Source organism: Conger conger, chromosome 6 (genome assembly GCF_963514075.1).
Source record: "Conger conger chromosome 6, fConCon1.1, whole genome shotgun sequence".
NCBI classification, from domain to species: Eukaryota; Metazoa; Chordata; class Actinopteri; order Anguilliformes; family Congridae; genus Conger; species Conger conger.
Genome location: NC_083765.1, coordinates 26,343,945 through 26,359,149, shown reverse-complemented (window position 1 = coordinate 26,359,149; position 15,205 = coordinate 26,343,945). Strand labels below are relative to the sequence as shown.

The following is a 15,205-nucleotide window of genomic DNA, read 5'->3' as shown; positions in this document are numbered from 1 at the left end:
CCCACACCCCACACCCCACACCTCTCATTGGACTTGTGCCCGCTGAAGGAGGCCTGGGTCCGACTGGTGTACAGGGGCAGGTCCTCGCTGGAGCTGGAATCTGCCTCCTCTTCCTCTTCCTCCTCTTCCTCCTCAGCCCCCGTCTCCGAGGGGTAGCAGTCCTCATCCTCTAGGTGGCGGGGTGTGGACCCGCCCCACGTGGCCATGGTCCTGTGAAGGAATCCCAAATTTAGAACACCAATCCCCAAACCTACACCACCGCATAAACCACCCACAACCTACACCCGACACCACCCCATAAAGCAGCCCCGGCCCCCGCCCCTCCCCCCCGCACAGCGCTGCGCCCACCTCTCGTCCCTGCTCAGTGGCTGCGGGGTGGGCAGGGGCGGGGCCCCACAGGCGGAGTCCGGCAGCTGGGTCCGCCTCTGCTGCTCGGCCATCAGGCCCTCCAGCTGCTTCCTCCGGTGCCTCAGCTCCTCCCGCAGGACCTGGTGCCGCCGAATCTCTGAGAAGAGCTGGAAGCAGAGGGGCACGGCTGTGAGGCAGGTGCATCAGGCTGCCAGCGGAGGGCAGCACCGAGCGATCAGGGGGGGCAGCAGGCCTCTACCTCGTTTTCAGGGACGAGCTCCTCTGTGGAGAGGGGTGCCGGTCCGTTAGCGCCGGCGCTGGGGGTCGATGGTACCTCAGGGGGCTTCCTGGGGTCCTGCTGACTCATCGTGCTGGACAAGGAAGACTAAGAGAGGCAGGAAACCTTCCATTGGAACGGGGCAACTTAGCCAGGCCAATTACCACTTACTGGAGACAGGACATGCACACAATACAAACCGCGCTGTGCGCTGTGACAGAGAAAATAAACCTTTACAGACGCTCAGACACCTTTATCCAAAACAAATTGGAGTTTATCTAACTAAGCAGGAGACAAACCACCCTGTAGCAATGTGGGGTTAAGGGCCTTGCCCAAGGGCCCAACAGCTGTGCAGAACTTATTATGGCTACACCAGTGATCGAACCACCAACCTTGCTGGTCCCAGTCATGTACCATAACCACTACGCTACAGGCTTTCCCTGTCACACACATCATAAGGTGTGTGCTGTACCTCTAAGTCTGGGCAGGTGTGTGTTCTGTACCTGTAAGTCAGGGGCAGGGGTGTGTTCTGTACCTGTAAGTCTGGGGCAGGTGTGTGTTCTGTACCTGTAAGTCTGGGGCTGGTGTGTGTTCTGTACCTGTAAGTCTGGGGCAGGGTTGTGTTCTGTACCTGTAAGTCTGGGGCAGGGTTGTGTTCTGTACCTGTAAGTCTGGGGCAGGGTTGTGTTCTGTACCTGTAAGTCAGGGGCAGGGGTGTGTTCTGTACCTGTAAGTCTGGGGCAGGTGTGTGTTCTGTACCTGTAAGTCTGGGGCAGGGTTGTGTTCTGTACCTGTAAGTCTGGGGCAGGGTTGTGTTCTGTACCTGTAAGTCTGGGGCAGGGTTGTGTTCTGTACCTGTAAGTCTGGGGCAGGGTTGTGTTCTGTACCTGTAAGTCTGGGGCAGGGTTGTGTTCTGTACCTGTAAGTCTGGGGCAGGGTTGTGTTCTGTACCTGTAAGTCTGGGGCAGGGTTGTGTTCTGTACCTGTAAGTCAAGGGCAGGGGTGTTCTGTACCTGTAAGTCTTGGGCAGGGGTGTTCTGTACCTGTAAGTCAGGGGCAGGGGTGTTCTGTACCTGTAAGTCAGGGGCAGGGGTGTTCTGTACCTGTAAGTCTGGGGCAGGGGTGTTCTGTACCTGTAAGTCAGGGGCAGGGTTGTGTTCTGTACCTGTAAGTCAGGGGCAGGGTTGTGTTCTGTACCTGTAAGTCAGGGGCAGGGGTGTTCTGTACCTGTAAGTCTGGGGCAGGGGTGTTCTGTACCTGTAAGTCAGGGGCAGGGGTGTTCTGTACCTGTAAGTCAGGGCAGGCCCACTGCAGGTCGTGGATCTTTCCCTGGATCTCAGTGAGGCGCTGTCTCTCCTCCTGCAGCCTGCCCAGCTCCCGCTGCTGCTGCTTCAGCTTGGCCTGATAGAACTTCTCCCTGCCACGCCACAGGGAAACATGGGTCTACATCAGGGCCGCTCTTATCCAAAAAATGCTGGTGTTTTAACCCAGCACCAAGACATCCAATTCTACACATCAAGGTCTTGACTGAAGACTGTGATTAGTTATATAGTTAAATCAGGTGTTGTTGGGCTGGACTAAAACAAAATCCTGGAAACCGGCCGTTTTCGGATAAGACTGGACACCCCTGGTCTGAATAAACATAAAGCCCTGTATCTGCTCTACAGCGCCCCCTGTCACAGCAAGATGTGAGCAATTACTACGGCCATATATAATAGCAGAAGGGAAGGCTGCATTTCAACATTTCAATACAAATCCATGAATGCACAAAAGTGATTTGCGCCAGAGCACAAACTGAACATCTATCATTGCCTTTCCAGGAAATCGCAGTACGACCCCCTGGGTGCTCAGCGCGGTGAAGCGTGAGCTGGGGTCTGACCCCGATATGTTGGGGGGATTGAGGGCTCACCTGGCAGCCTCGGTCGCAGACGGGTCCCGCTGGGGTTTGGGGACGGGTGCCCGCGCGTTGTTGGGCTGCTGGACTGGCCCCTCCTCCTCGTTAGCTGTGGTGGCGTCCGTATCGTCGCTCTGGGGCAGAAAAAGCCGAGGCCCCCGTGAGCAGGCTGAAGCTGCTTGAGCCGCTCTCTTAAAGCGTCCTGCTGCCAGTGGTCGGACACTCAACATATTCATGACACCAAAGCTCCATTTTCAATCCCAGTGCATCATTTAAATTGCATTAGCAACCCTCGTTACACCACACTGTGCTACTCAGGCAGCAGACATGTTCACCCTGAGATACAAGGGAAAGATCTTGCAAGATGTGCTGCTCGACATTATAGGAATGCATACACGCCCCACTTTGGCAGAGATGACGGGATTGGCTGAAAGGTTGCCCGGTAAACCAGCCCCACCTGCACCATGGCGACCAGCTCCTGCAGCTGCCTCAGCTTCTGTTTGGCGGTCTGGAGGCGGCGGACCTTCTGCACCAGCTCAGGATCCCCCCCTCCCAGGCTGCTCCGGCGGCTCGAACCCGACGCCTCGTTGCCGGGCCCCGGCTCCTGCACCTCCTCTTCATCCACCAGCCCTTCCCTCTCATCCTCCTCCTCCACTTCCTCGTCTTCGCTGCCATCTTTGGGCTCGTTGTAGGTGTGGTACCTGTTGTACTGGCACTCTGCATCGAACAGAGTCCCCAGAGAGCCCACAGACTTAGTCCTTACATTTTACCATGAGCCCTGTTGGGGTTCCTAAATAACTAAAGAATATGGCCGGGCAGTTATTAGCTTAATTACCCAACTTGCTAACTACATGAACACACCAATGCAGGTTAACTCGTAGGTTAGCGTCACATAACAGTCATCAGCTTTCTTCCTGAGCTTGTAAAGAAATGTAGTGAACATTTTAGATCACATATATATATATATATATATATATATATTTTTTTTTTTAATTGTTCCAATTAAGCTCAAGTTAGCTTGGAAGCCAGGAGCCAAAATTACCCTCCCTGCTCAACCCTGTACCAGAATGAGAACAAGCAATGAGACCAGAATGCTGGCACGCTCAGAAACAGTCTCACTGAACAATTTCAATCAATGCGAACACCCAAGATACACACACACAGAACTGAGCAGTATGTATGGCTCATCTCGGGGGTTAACAGTAAAGCATCACACCTGAAAGCAAATCTCATTTGCAAGACAGTTCTAGTGCAAGCCAGTGAAGTTTGTCAAATACACAGGAGGCATCATGTGGATACTAACTGGTCCCAGCAGCCCCATGTTAAAGCGCTAGGATGGACTGGCCTGTCTCACCGATGGTGGAGCGGAAGTTTAGGCTCCTCAGGTTGGCAGCTGAGCGGTTGTTGATCTCGCAGTTTGTGTTCAGCCTCCCGTCCTGGTTGTTGGTCCTGTGAGAGCTGGTCGCGCCACTCGTGTCCACCCAGTTCCCAGCATGCCGAGGGTTTCTGATGAGATGCATTTATTCAAAGGTCAACACTGCAGTTAATAAACCCGTTACACACACAGTGCACCGGCATTCCATTTTTTATTTTTTATTTTTACATAGACATGCTAGGCGCCCCACAAAAAAGCTGCCCCAATGCTGGCCTTATTTTGGTAACTGGCTCGGGGTTCTCCTGCTCGGAGTCGAACATGGCCTCGGTGTCATCGTCCTCGTCTTTGACGTTCTCGTTCACGGTGTCGGCCATCATGTCGGACGACTGCTCGTAGTACTGCACCAGCTCCCGCAGCTCGTTCAGCCTCTTATGGACCTCCTTCAGCTTCCTGCATCAGACAGAGTCTCCATGAGCCACAGTCACAGAACGGACCATCTGACTAACCCACACATTCAAAGAAGTGAATCTCAGTAACCCACAGTGAGAGAAAGGAATATTTCAAGAACGAACAGTTAAGTAATTAACTAGCACATCCATGTGCATCACATCATAACCCATATGTAGCGTGAGGAAGAACTCCATGGCCTACATACACTGAAGGAAATAACCCCACGCAGAACAGCAGAATAATTAAAAACAACCCACACTGACAGAAAAGCTCAACACAGAAACACGAACAAGGAGGCTAGCGTAGGACACAAACACGTGAAATTAGCCCCGTTTAGCTCTTATAACAGTGCAACAGCAGCCGATTCGAAGCAATTTTTAGGGTCAGCACATTGTGTGCAGTCGGATGGGAGAAATCCATAAGGAGGAGGGGGAAAAAAGGCCAGCCTAAATTTAGGTGTGAAAGTGGGCCATGAGGCTCCGGGGAGAGAGCGCTCCGATCCAGGCCAGGGCGAGGAGGAAACGCTTTCCACTTTCTCTTTCTGAGAGAACGCTCTCCTTTTCTACCGCCAAGCCCTAAACCATAGCACACTCACACTGGTCCTATAAAGTGGGACTCTCCCCCAACAGCCGCTACTGAAGACTTTCTGCCAAGCCGGAGAACTTTCAGTTCAACATCTTACATACTAAGACAGCCGATTAGTTTGACAAACCTTTTAGTGATTGGCTGCATGTCTGATCTTGACTGACGGATAGTTTTTTGGGGACTTTGACAGACTGGTTCATTGACGGACTGATTAGCTAGCCGACTGGCGAACAGACCAACTGATTACCTGGAAACTAGTTTCTCAGTAATTAACAGGCAGACGAATGCACCTGAGTTTATCTGGGGGGTTGGCGCTGTCCTCCGGCTGGGGCTCGCGGTAGGAGGAGGCAGAGTCGTGTCTGATGACCACGCCGACACGCCCATTCAGCTCCCTGTTGAGTGCTGAGGGCCGCTCCACGGAGCCCCCAGGCACCAGCTCCCTCTGCTCCGGCCCGCGCTGACCCAGGCCAGACATCACTCCATCTGACATATTAAAGCCAGACACAAGATGCCCATTTAACGCAACTCCTTAATACAAGACCATAAAACCTACGCTACTTGCTTTTGACCTTCTAGTCCACAGTCTTCTGTTAAGTCCTTAAGAAACCTACCACTCTTACACAAGAATGAAAAAGGCTATTCTATTTTTATTCCCCAGTTCTACAAGCAAATTCTATACACAGCATGTGTTATACTCGAAAAGGACCATAACAAAAACTGTTGTTCAGCGTGTGGTCTCAGTGTAACCGAGCATTCACAGGATCTGTAGTTCAGTGTAACCGAGCATTCACAGGATCTGTAGTTCAGTGTAACCGAGCACTCACAGGATCTGTAGTTCAGTGTAACCGAGCACTCACAGGATCGGTTGTTGAGCGTGTGGTCTCTCAGAGTGTGCAGCTCCTCCAGGATTTTGTCCATGGTTTCCTTCTTGTCCTGCAGCTCCTGGAGCTTGGTGAGTCGAGCGCTGGACACGGATGCAGGGGCATGCTGGGGGCGGGTGGGGGGCAGCGGCCGCACTCTGGAGACCTCCCTGGCCAGGGACAGGCTCTCTGCTTGCCTCCGGTTGTCTGGAACCACCTTTGTCTGGCAAGAGCATTAGTGTGGGGAAGCTACTTCATTATACAGTACATCTTACCACAGTAGTCCAAACACGTTTACTGACACAATGAATGACATTAAGACCCTGGTACTTTAGGTTCACTCCCACCCCAAACAAAGCACAGCACATTCAACAGCTAGTGATCTCATTGAGCAGCAAATAAGTAGAATCAGGTGTGCCATGGTTTAAATCATAATCTACTGGACAGCAGATCTCCAGGAACAGGGTTGTGTAGCCCTGAGTTATACAGCAAAATAAAATAAAACTTCAAATGCAAAACACCCATTAACCCATGTTCTCACAGAGAGCGACTAGAGAAATAACGCCACAATAGTGCATCAAATGCCAAATCTGCCACTCTGCTGACTATCCTTGTTTTTAGCGACTTCTTCGTGAAGTGGAGCAGAACAATTATTCACAAAATAGGATCAAAGCGGTAGGAGAAACTCACTTGATTGGATGTGGACGGGCAATGCAGGTAAAGTTAAGGCACAGGCAACTTTTTTCACCAACTTTCCTCCCTTAGTTACTCAGTTGGTGATGTTGCTGGCAGTGGCACAGCTTCATAGAAAATGAATGGACTCCCGGCAACTGGTCGACAAAATCGCTCACTCTGAGAACAAGGGGTTGGAGCAAGAAGAAAGATCCACTCTACCTGTGTGTCATGAAGCTGGTTGTGGAACCGCTGTATTAAATAATTCAGTTCGTCATTCAGCTCTGCGGTGATACTCAATCCAGAAACACTGCCCGTTGTTTCTGTTACCACTAGAGACATGGGAACGGGCAATTCATGAGTAAACATCACAGGTGTGAGCATCATATATACTTACATACCCCACTACGTCGGCCAATAAAATGGGCCCAATGCTACCTGGCTGTAAGTTTCCCAGTAACATATAAGGAAAGAAAAACAAAGTCAATTCAATCACCACCAATTTTTTCAACATTGCAAAGGTGCTTTGGAAGTGAGGAATAGATATTTTATTTAAAAGCATTTTTCCATTTCTCTTCCTCGCTCGGACATTTACCTGTCCTGTTCTTATTTTTACACAAAATAATGAATTTGCTACAACTGACTATTATTTTCATGGCTGCAATGTTTGGCAAGTTATCTTTTTCACCAGGATTTGAATCACCGGGAGTGAGGGGGCCTTTTCTGGGAGCAGGGGGACTCTGAGAGGCATCACACAGGGGCACGTGATTTCGTTTCAGACACACGCAGGGCTCCTAAAGCGTTACCAGGTCATCAGTGCTACAGGAAGCCTCACCCGTGTCATCCAGAACCGCGCCCGTGCGCGGGGCCTGACTCTGCATGGCCATGAGCGCCTCCTGCTGGCCACGCAGGGCACGCAGCTGCTCCTGCTGCATCAGCATCTTCTTCAGAAGCTCCTGCTGCCTGCGCAGATTCTCCAGCTCCTCCTCTTCCTCCTCCTTCGTCCCCGCAAGCCTGGTCCAGCCCTGAGACACGCGCTGCCCGTCAGTGGAGCCCCGCCCAAGAACGACCCCGCATTCACCAGGGAATAAATCCCGAAAAACACAGATTTCCCCCTATTAAATCAGCAGGTCTTTTTAGTTATTCTTTCTTTTTTTTAGTTATTCAAGAGAAGTGTTTGTTTTGACAGTACTTTAAAAATGCCATTAATTGTTTCGTTAGCAAAAAATATATACATTACAAAAATTATTAAAAACACTAGAAAGGCAAATACAGTTCTTGTGACCCAACCTTAAAACAGCATGTGAAAACAAAGAGATGCAGCCCATATGCCCCTTGTGTAATGTTGCATTTTATTGGTATCAATGCTAGTAGGAGCTGCATGAAAGGCATCCAGCCCCTCTCACCCCCCAGTCCGGGAAATGCAACTCTGGAGCTCCTGGGTCACGAGGGTGTTACGAGGGATAGGTATCGGTTAGATTTTACCAATACCAAAGCCAAAACAATACTGGTGCCTAAACAGTGCATGAACAAACACATTTTTTAAAATAGAGAAAACAATGACATGAAAGGTCATTGAACTACTTGATTGCTTTATTTGTTTAAATTATTTTTTGGTTTTGACAGAGTTTAACATTAGCCACTACCTGCTGTCATTAGCTAGTGAAGGCAGGTGGCTGAAATCTGCACCAAAAAGAAGCGGCTGTATGGGAACTGGGGTTCGGTACCCTGTCATAGAGACGCCTGTAAAGAGGAGCCCGGCTGTATGGGAACTGGGGTTCGGTACCCTGCCGTAGAGACGCCTGTAAAGAGGAGCCCGGCTGTATGGGAACTGGGGTTCGGTACCCTGCCGTAGAGACGCCTGTAAAGAGGAGCCCGGCTGTATGGGAACTGGGGTTCGGTACCCTGCCGTAGAGACGCCTGTAAAGAGGAGCCCGGCTGTATGGGAACTGGGGTTCGGTACCCTGCCGTAGAGACGCCTGTAAAGAGGAGCCCGGCTGTCGGTCCAGCAGCACTTACAGCAGCAGAGCCCTCGGGCTGCGCCTCCGCGTTCAGGGAGACGCTCTCGGCCACGGACGCCAACCCTGCCTCCAAGTCCACGGCGCGGACCTCATCTCTGTCCTTCTGCCCGGCCTGCAGGGACGCAACCACAACATTAGCCCAGGTGCCATTTCTGCAACAACGTCTGCGGAGGGCCATGTCCTCCTAAAAGCTTGTTCCACTGCTAAATGTCTGTGTGGCTCACAAACAGCAGGGTGTTACAGCAACGCCCAAAAAAAAAAAAAAACGTATACGAATTCCGGCAAGTACAACGTGATTTTGGCAATGGCATGCTCGGAAAACAGGGATCAAATTATGTTGTCGCTTAACCGCAACAGATAACTACAAAAGCATGATGAGCATGCAAAGCCAAGCGTAGTGCGAACAAAGCTAACTGTTCTGCGATGACGTTCAGAACAGCCACTGAAAATACATTTCAGCTCATCGCCCCCAGTCCCATGCATAAAAAATAAATCTTGGTATACTAACCAACATCTTTTGTAGGTATCTCAAGTAGGACTTTTCCTGCTCCTTTAGGTGTACTATTAGGTGCGATAAACGCTCAACATTGGCAGGGATATCGTTTTTCTCCACCAGGTCGTCCCTTATGGTGCTGGCCTTGCCAATATACTCCCTAATCTGAACAAGCTTGCTGACAACCTGAGAAAAGCACAACACATTCTGCGGTAAGTATGGACAGGCGAGCCAGATTCTGCAGGGATCTGGCGCATTTCTCCGCCGCTTTCAATAACGAGCTTGTTCTCGGCATCGATTTTCTGAATGTGCACTAATGTCTAAGCAATGCGCTTCACCCCATGTAAGCGGTCATCTAACCCTGAAGTGAACAAGCACAGATTGACATACGGTAGAATTTGCCAAGAATTTATTTTTTTAAAGAGCTCACTTACAATCACCTCTGTGCCAAATGTCTCACTGTTTCTCATTTTACTTCCAGCCAACACAGTTAGCATTTTTCATTTGAATTTTGAACACCAACCATTTGGGAAAAGTATGGGTCAAATATGTTCCATCCCCATCCCCAATTTTCGTCCCCCCCCAAAAACCCCCAAACCACTCTAAGTAATAATAGACACTTCATGGAGGAACAAGTTTAAAGGTTACCTGGCTGCTGTCGATCCCCAGCTCTCCTCTCCCATGGTCCCCTGCTCCTCGCTCAGCCCGGCCCGCCTTACTCAGATCACAGGCTCCTAGGTCCAAGACCAGGGCCTGCTTTTTAGCACCCCTGCTGGCAGACAGAGGCACTGCAGCTGGAGGAGCAGGGACAGAGGACTCCTTGCTTTTGTTTGTGTTCACGTGAAGCGGTAAAAAGTTGAAGGCCTTTTTGTCATCGGCAAGCTGTCTTTGGTTGTTTGCGGCCGTGACTCGTCCCTGAGAATCACTCCCGATGCTTCTCTGTTAAAAAAAGATTTTATAAAATACATATTCACTCGTTTCTCATTTTAGTTTTCAGCCACCTCATCACATTTCCGGCGGGGGTAAAGCACAGAGACAACACAGACTATCGTTCTAAGTTCTTGGATTACAAAATAATTTGAGAAAGGTCCACAGGTGACTGAGGCGAGCCGTGACAACACTGCATGAGAAATCCTGCCAGCTCCACTTTCTGAATTATACATGTCGGGGATCATCATCAACAGGAAATACCACACCAACGGATTTCGAGTTTCAACATTGTAATTTGTCAGTACAATCCCAAGCCCTTGCAAACAAATATTGAATTCTGTCCAGGGTATGTTTGTGAAAAATCTTTGCTAAAATGTAAAAACAATGCGGACTCGATGACTCTTGAGTGAAATCGATTATTTTGGAGTAGGCTGCACCATTAATGGCATGTCAGTGACGTCAAGATTTCAACCCACCTCATCTAAATCGGTGAAGTTGATTCTCTGCCGGAGTCTCTCCAGCTCAGCTTGGTCTGGCACAGACATCTGTGTGGAGTACTTCACATGGGGGAAGGAGTGTGGGGTGCGGGCCCGCCTTCGCCCTGCCCCCGGGGTGGACTCTGGCGAGATGTCATTGGTCACCCGACTCTCCACTGCCGTGCCACACTTCTTTCGGTTCTTCTCTGAGGGCCGGTTGGCCTTCTGTTGTGTGCCCCAGTCCTGAAAAAGGCACCAAATGCCTGTTAAGAGTCCTGTCCCATTTTTTTATTTTACATTTTCATACAGTCCCCTCCAAAAGTATTGGAACGGCAAGGCCAATCCTCTGTCTTTGTAATACACTGAATACATTTGGGGTTGAAATAAAAAGATAAATGAGACAAAGTTAATAATTTCAGCCTTTATTTCCTGGTATTCACACCTGGATGTGTTGAACTTTAATTGTTATGTGAGCAAAAGTATTGAAACAGAGCATAAGTAAAAGAAAGAAAAGAACACTTAATATTTGGCAGCAAATGCATTGCTTGCATCAAACTCTTGCATGATGAAGTTCCTCCCAATTAGTTTGGATGCATTTTGCAGACAGAATATTCTAGTAGACTTCCAGATGCATCCTACTGCAAGCATCATGAGTTACATCATCAATAAGATTAGCGAGCCCACTCCAGAAGCAGCCATGCAAGCCCAAGCCATGACAGTTGATCAGAACAGATCCTAAACATCAGCCTATACATGCAAGATCCATGTATACAGTTTAAACTAAAGCTTATAAGTGACTAACTAAGAGCAAAACACACAGGAGTTATAATCGTGAAAATGCTATTTTAAACATTTTTATTGTATACACATTTCTGTTAATCAGCATCATGAAAATAACACCAAAAATATATATATAGAATACAAGGTCAGGATACAGTCATTAAATGCACACCTCCCGCCTATATATTTAATCTTACCATATTGTTTAACCGGTCTTCTAGGCTGCCGTTACTGACAGCCCAGTTGGGCAGATCTTGATCGTCTCTACAGTTGTCAAACGGTGTTCCACCGGTTGCCATCCTCAAAACACCCTGCACCTGTTGAGGATAAACTCGTCATTCAACAGTGACAAGTGTTCTGTTAACGTTACACATGTAGGCAAAGCATATGTGCCAGGACCTGGGCATGGCAGTGGCCTTCAAACGCAAACGCAAGCTACTGATAGTTGCTTTTGGACGTTTTACATACATCTACGCACACAGGTCAACATACTTTAAAAAAAAAGTATTAAAAAAAGATATCCAGAGCGCAATGCAACCCGGGTGCAAAACAGCTTTTTAATACGTCTAAACTAAAACGAAAATAAGTCTGCCCTACAAATAGCAATAACCTTCATGATTAAAAGAACACTGATTTCTCGAAAAAGATATGTAACGTAACGTTAGCCAAAGGTACGTAGCACTACTTGCGCTATAGTAAATCACACAAAAAACAAATCACATTTTGTAAACCGTGAAGAAGTTAGCACGGTAGTTCTCTACCGTTGAGTGAAATTGGTCCAATCAAACAGTTTAGATAAAATGTCACTGACCTGCTGGCATAGACACCGTTATAACTTTCCTACCTCAAGCATTCGACAGATAACGACAAACGGCTATTTTACACAGCCTTTGTGCAGTGAACTGGCGCTGCTGCGCAACGTCAACCCCGCTAAAGACGGTTAGTTTTCCCGGCAAAACTTCACCATTCACGCGACTTCAGAGACGGCAATTGAGTCCAACTTTTCCAACAATAGAACGGCCTCCCACCGAGTCCCAACTTAAACGAGCTGCAACGAACAATGAAGAGCCAGCCCACCAGCCAATAACGGCGAAACTAACGTTATACGAGACCGCTAACGTTGCCAACTACTTGTCAATTTGGCTTGTTAGGAAGCTAACTTTACACGAAGTGCAAAATAATAATGCGTTTTTGGAATATCTAACCAAGTTAGCTCGCAGGGCTCAACGGGGCGAAAGATAAGATAACGCTAACCTTTTTCTAGAGTCTATGGAAGTAACGTTAAGTTACCTCCTGTAAACTTAATAGCTAGCTAGCTAAAATCATCGTTACCGCAATGTTCATGTAATTCGTATTATTTTCCATAGGTAACTTACCAAAAAGAGAACAAACTTAATTCAATGCCATGCATCAGTTCGGAAAGTACTGGGATCTGACCTTTCGTCACCATGGTAACCCTTGTTTGGCCAGTCGGTTGAAAACTTTTCAGCTGGTTAGCTAACGTCACACCAACTTAACGTACTAACTTGTGCTAAAACCGAGCGACAGTCTATGGCCAAACCGGCTGGTTTAATTTTATCTCACGCATCATTGCTCATTAAAAATGTTCATTAAAATAATAAAAATAAAAATGCGTTAGCGAAGTTAATCAGCACTCTGTCGCACGCACAATATTTGGCCACTTAGCTAGTTATGAGAAAACTAATGGTTAACTAATATCGATTTACCACTGCCACGTTACCATTTTGGTAAGAATGTGTCAACATAGCTGTAACATTCTCACGTTAATAACAGTTTATATACGTGCCTTTTAGCTGGCCAGCTAATGAGCTAACTTAACCTACACAAACCACTAGAAACTCATTCCCTCTCCAACGTAGAGGTTAGCTAGTTAGCTAACGGTGCAGATCAATATACCATAGGACAAGCTGGTACCTGACAGCCTAATAATATTTGTACCAATAATACAAATATATCGACTAATTGGCTAACGTTACGGTAGAGACAGACCACATCGCGACATGGTGCATCCCATGAAAGCAATATAAAAAGTAAGTTAGCGTTATCGAACTTTGAAGTTGCGATATAGACATAGCTATAGCAAGGCTACTAGCTAGCTAACGTTAGATAGACGGCGATCTAGCTGATGGTTTAAGCTAAGTTAGCTAACGTTACAGCCACAATCTCCTGAACATTAGCTAACAAGCTGACAAAGTATGAATGTGAAATGTACTACCTCGGTAATTATATAACAAAAACAGGCTGCAGTCCTAGATAATAAAATTCCGCAGTGTGGTCAACGAAGATTGATAAATCTCTTGAAACGTCTTGTTGCGTATTTTCAGATAGCTAACGTTAGCTGCATGTTATAACTAGATCGGCCGCCATCTTTCACTACAAGCATGCGGAAGGATATGGCGTTACCAATAGTTACCGGGTTGCAAACATTAAGTATTAATTACACCTCTTTAAATGTAATGATCATAGTTTGTAAGCCACATTCTATACAGCAATATTTCGATGTTAAGGTAAAACGGTATTGACTTGCAAATAAATTATGTACATTAGACGGCGGGGAATTATATGTATCTGACCATTTCTGAGTATGGAAGCCACATTTACAAGCCGGCTTGTATTATTAATTAGCCACGACGGTTATTTATCATTTATCGTTTCATTTGTTATTCATCGCGACGGCATACAGAACGTCAATCAAAAGCCTGGACAAGACATACAAGGGAAGCGGGACTCCTGTCTTGGGCGCACAAGATGAAACATAATAATAATAATAATAATAATAATATTATTATTATTATTATTAGTTATTCGTTTCGGTTGCTCGTATACACCAATATATTTCGAATTCTCGTAATAATTGTGTTTTTTACTCGCAAATCAGACATAGCATGAGAGAGGAACTGGCAGGTATTTGCAGACGAATTAAATTCGTAATAAGACTGAAATGATTTAGGCTACTTGCTTTATGATAATATCAGGGCAATGAAACATTAAGTTATATATTTTTATTTATTTTATAAAAATAACATAATTCAATGTTTCAGTGCGGCATTATCGAGAAAGCAAGTAAATCAAAGTCTTGTTAATAAAATCGTAAATTCCTTACCAATAACTTGTACACGTTAAGGGACTAATGGTTAACCTCACATGACATTTGGGAACGCTATGGAAATATTTATTCGTGATTATGCACTGTACGTTGTATTGTGTATGAAACTAGTGGACAAATAAAGTTAAAGCTATATTTTCAGCTTCGCCAAGAGCATTTAAAAATGTTCCTGTACAAGAGCACACGACGGTGTCTGCAGGATTCATTTCACTTTGCAATGTGACAAACACATTTTCCTGTTGAACTCAATGTAAAAAATATTCAGGAGAAACAATTATTCATTCTGACTTTACATTTTTTAAATAAGTATTGCAAGAGTTAGACCCTACTGGATGCCAAAAAGTTGACCCATGTCTTTGCGTTCTCTCACCTTGATTACTGTAATGCACTCTTTATTGGGTTACATATATATCATATATCGGAATCATATAGCCCCAGTTTTAGCTAAAAAACACATTATTATTAATTATGATTTATTAGCCTATTGTGATGATGATGATGATGATTATTATTATTATTATTATTATTATTATTGTTGTCATCACCCCAATCTCACTCTATCCTGATGATAAAGTTATCCTGATGATAAGGTTTTTGTGTTATATCTATATCATCAGCAAATGCAGCCTTTGGTGCATACCATCCTCACCATATTTAAATACAACAAATGAATAACACACTGTAATGGAAGATCCCACAAACTGGTCCTGCTGATACATGACAACAATAATAGTTGTACTAATGTGCAAGAGATAAAATTTGTGAATTATTCATATGAGCATATGCCTTCTATCTGATCAGACCAGACCAACCACCAGCAAGACCGCTTAGAGCCCCCCTCCTGTCTGCCTCTCCTTCTTTGTGTTTAGTGCTTCAGTCCCCATCTTTCATGTTTTCTTTCTTTGTAAGTACATTCT

The 15,205-nt window shown here is 46.5% G+C and overlaps 1 protein-coding gene across 6 annotated transcripts in view; it reads right to left on the bottom strand.

The window, feature by feature from the left end:
* The window catches only part of pcm1 (pericentriolar material 1), a 29,999-nt gene extending 16,438 nt beyond the window's left edge, over nt 1–13,561 (bottom strand). For 3 of the 6 annotated variants that reach the window (XM_061244875.1, XM_061244877.1, XM_061244880.1), the window contains exons 1-18: nt 13,398–13,561; nt 11,359–11,478; nt 10,382–10,624; nt 9,624–9,914; nt 8,991–9,161; nt 8,481–8,594; nt 7,297–7,486; nt 6,684–6,793; nt 5,787–6,012; nt 5,220–5,412; nt 4,168–4,344; nt 3,874–4,025; nt 2,977–3,236; nt 2,535–2,653; nt 1,913–2,042; nt 608–733; nt 349–515; nt 22–210 (exon numbers count right to left, since the gene is read on the bottom strand). In XM_061244875.1, the coding sequence (XP_061100859.1) occupies nt 22–210; nt 349–515; nt 608–733; nt 1,913–2,042; nt 2,535–2,653; nt 2,977–3,236; nt 3,874–4,025; nt 4,168–4,344; nt 5,220–5,412; nt 5,787–6,012; nt 6,684–6,793; nt 7,297–7,486; nt 8,481–8,594; nt 8,991–9,161; nt 9,624–9,914; nt 10,382–10,624; nt 11,359–11,460 (2,960 nt within the window). In that variant the 5' untranslated portion in view covers nt 11,461–11,478; nt 13,398–13,561. Of the gene's footprint in view, nt 1–21; nt 211–348; nt 516–607; nt 734–1,912; nt 2,043–2,534; nt 2,654–2,976; nt 3,237–3,873; nt 4,026–4,167; nt 4,345–5,219; nt 5,413–5,786; nt 6,013–6,683; nt 6,794–7,296; nt 7,487–8,480; nt 8,595–8,990; nt 9,162–9,623; nt 9,915–10,381; nt 10,625–11,358; nt 11,479–12,537; nt 12,694–13,397 lie in introns of those variants that run through there. The other 3 variants (XM_061244876.1, XM_061244878.1, XM_061244879.1) reach the window with 3 other exon arrangements.
* Nucleotides 13,562–15,205: the final 1,644 nt, after the last annotated feature.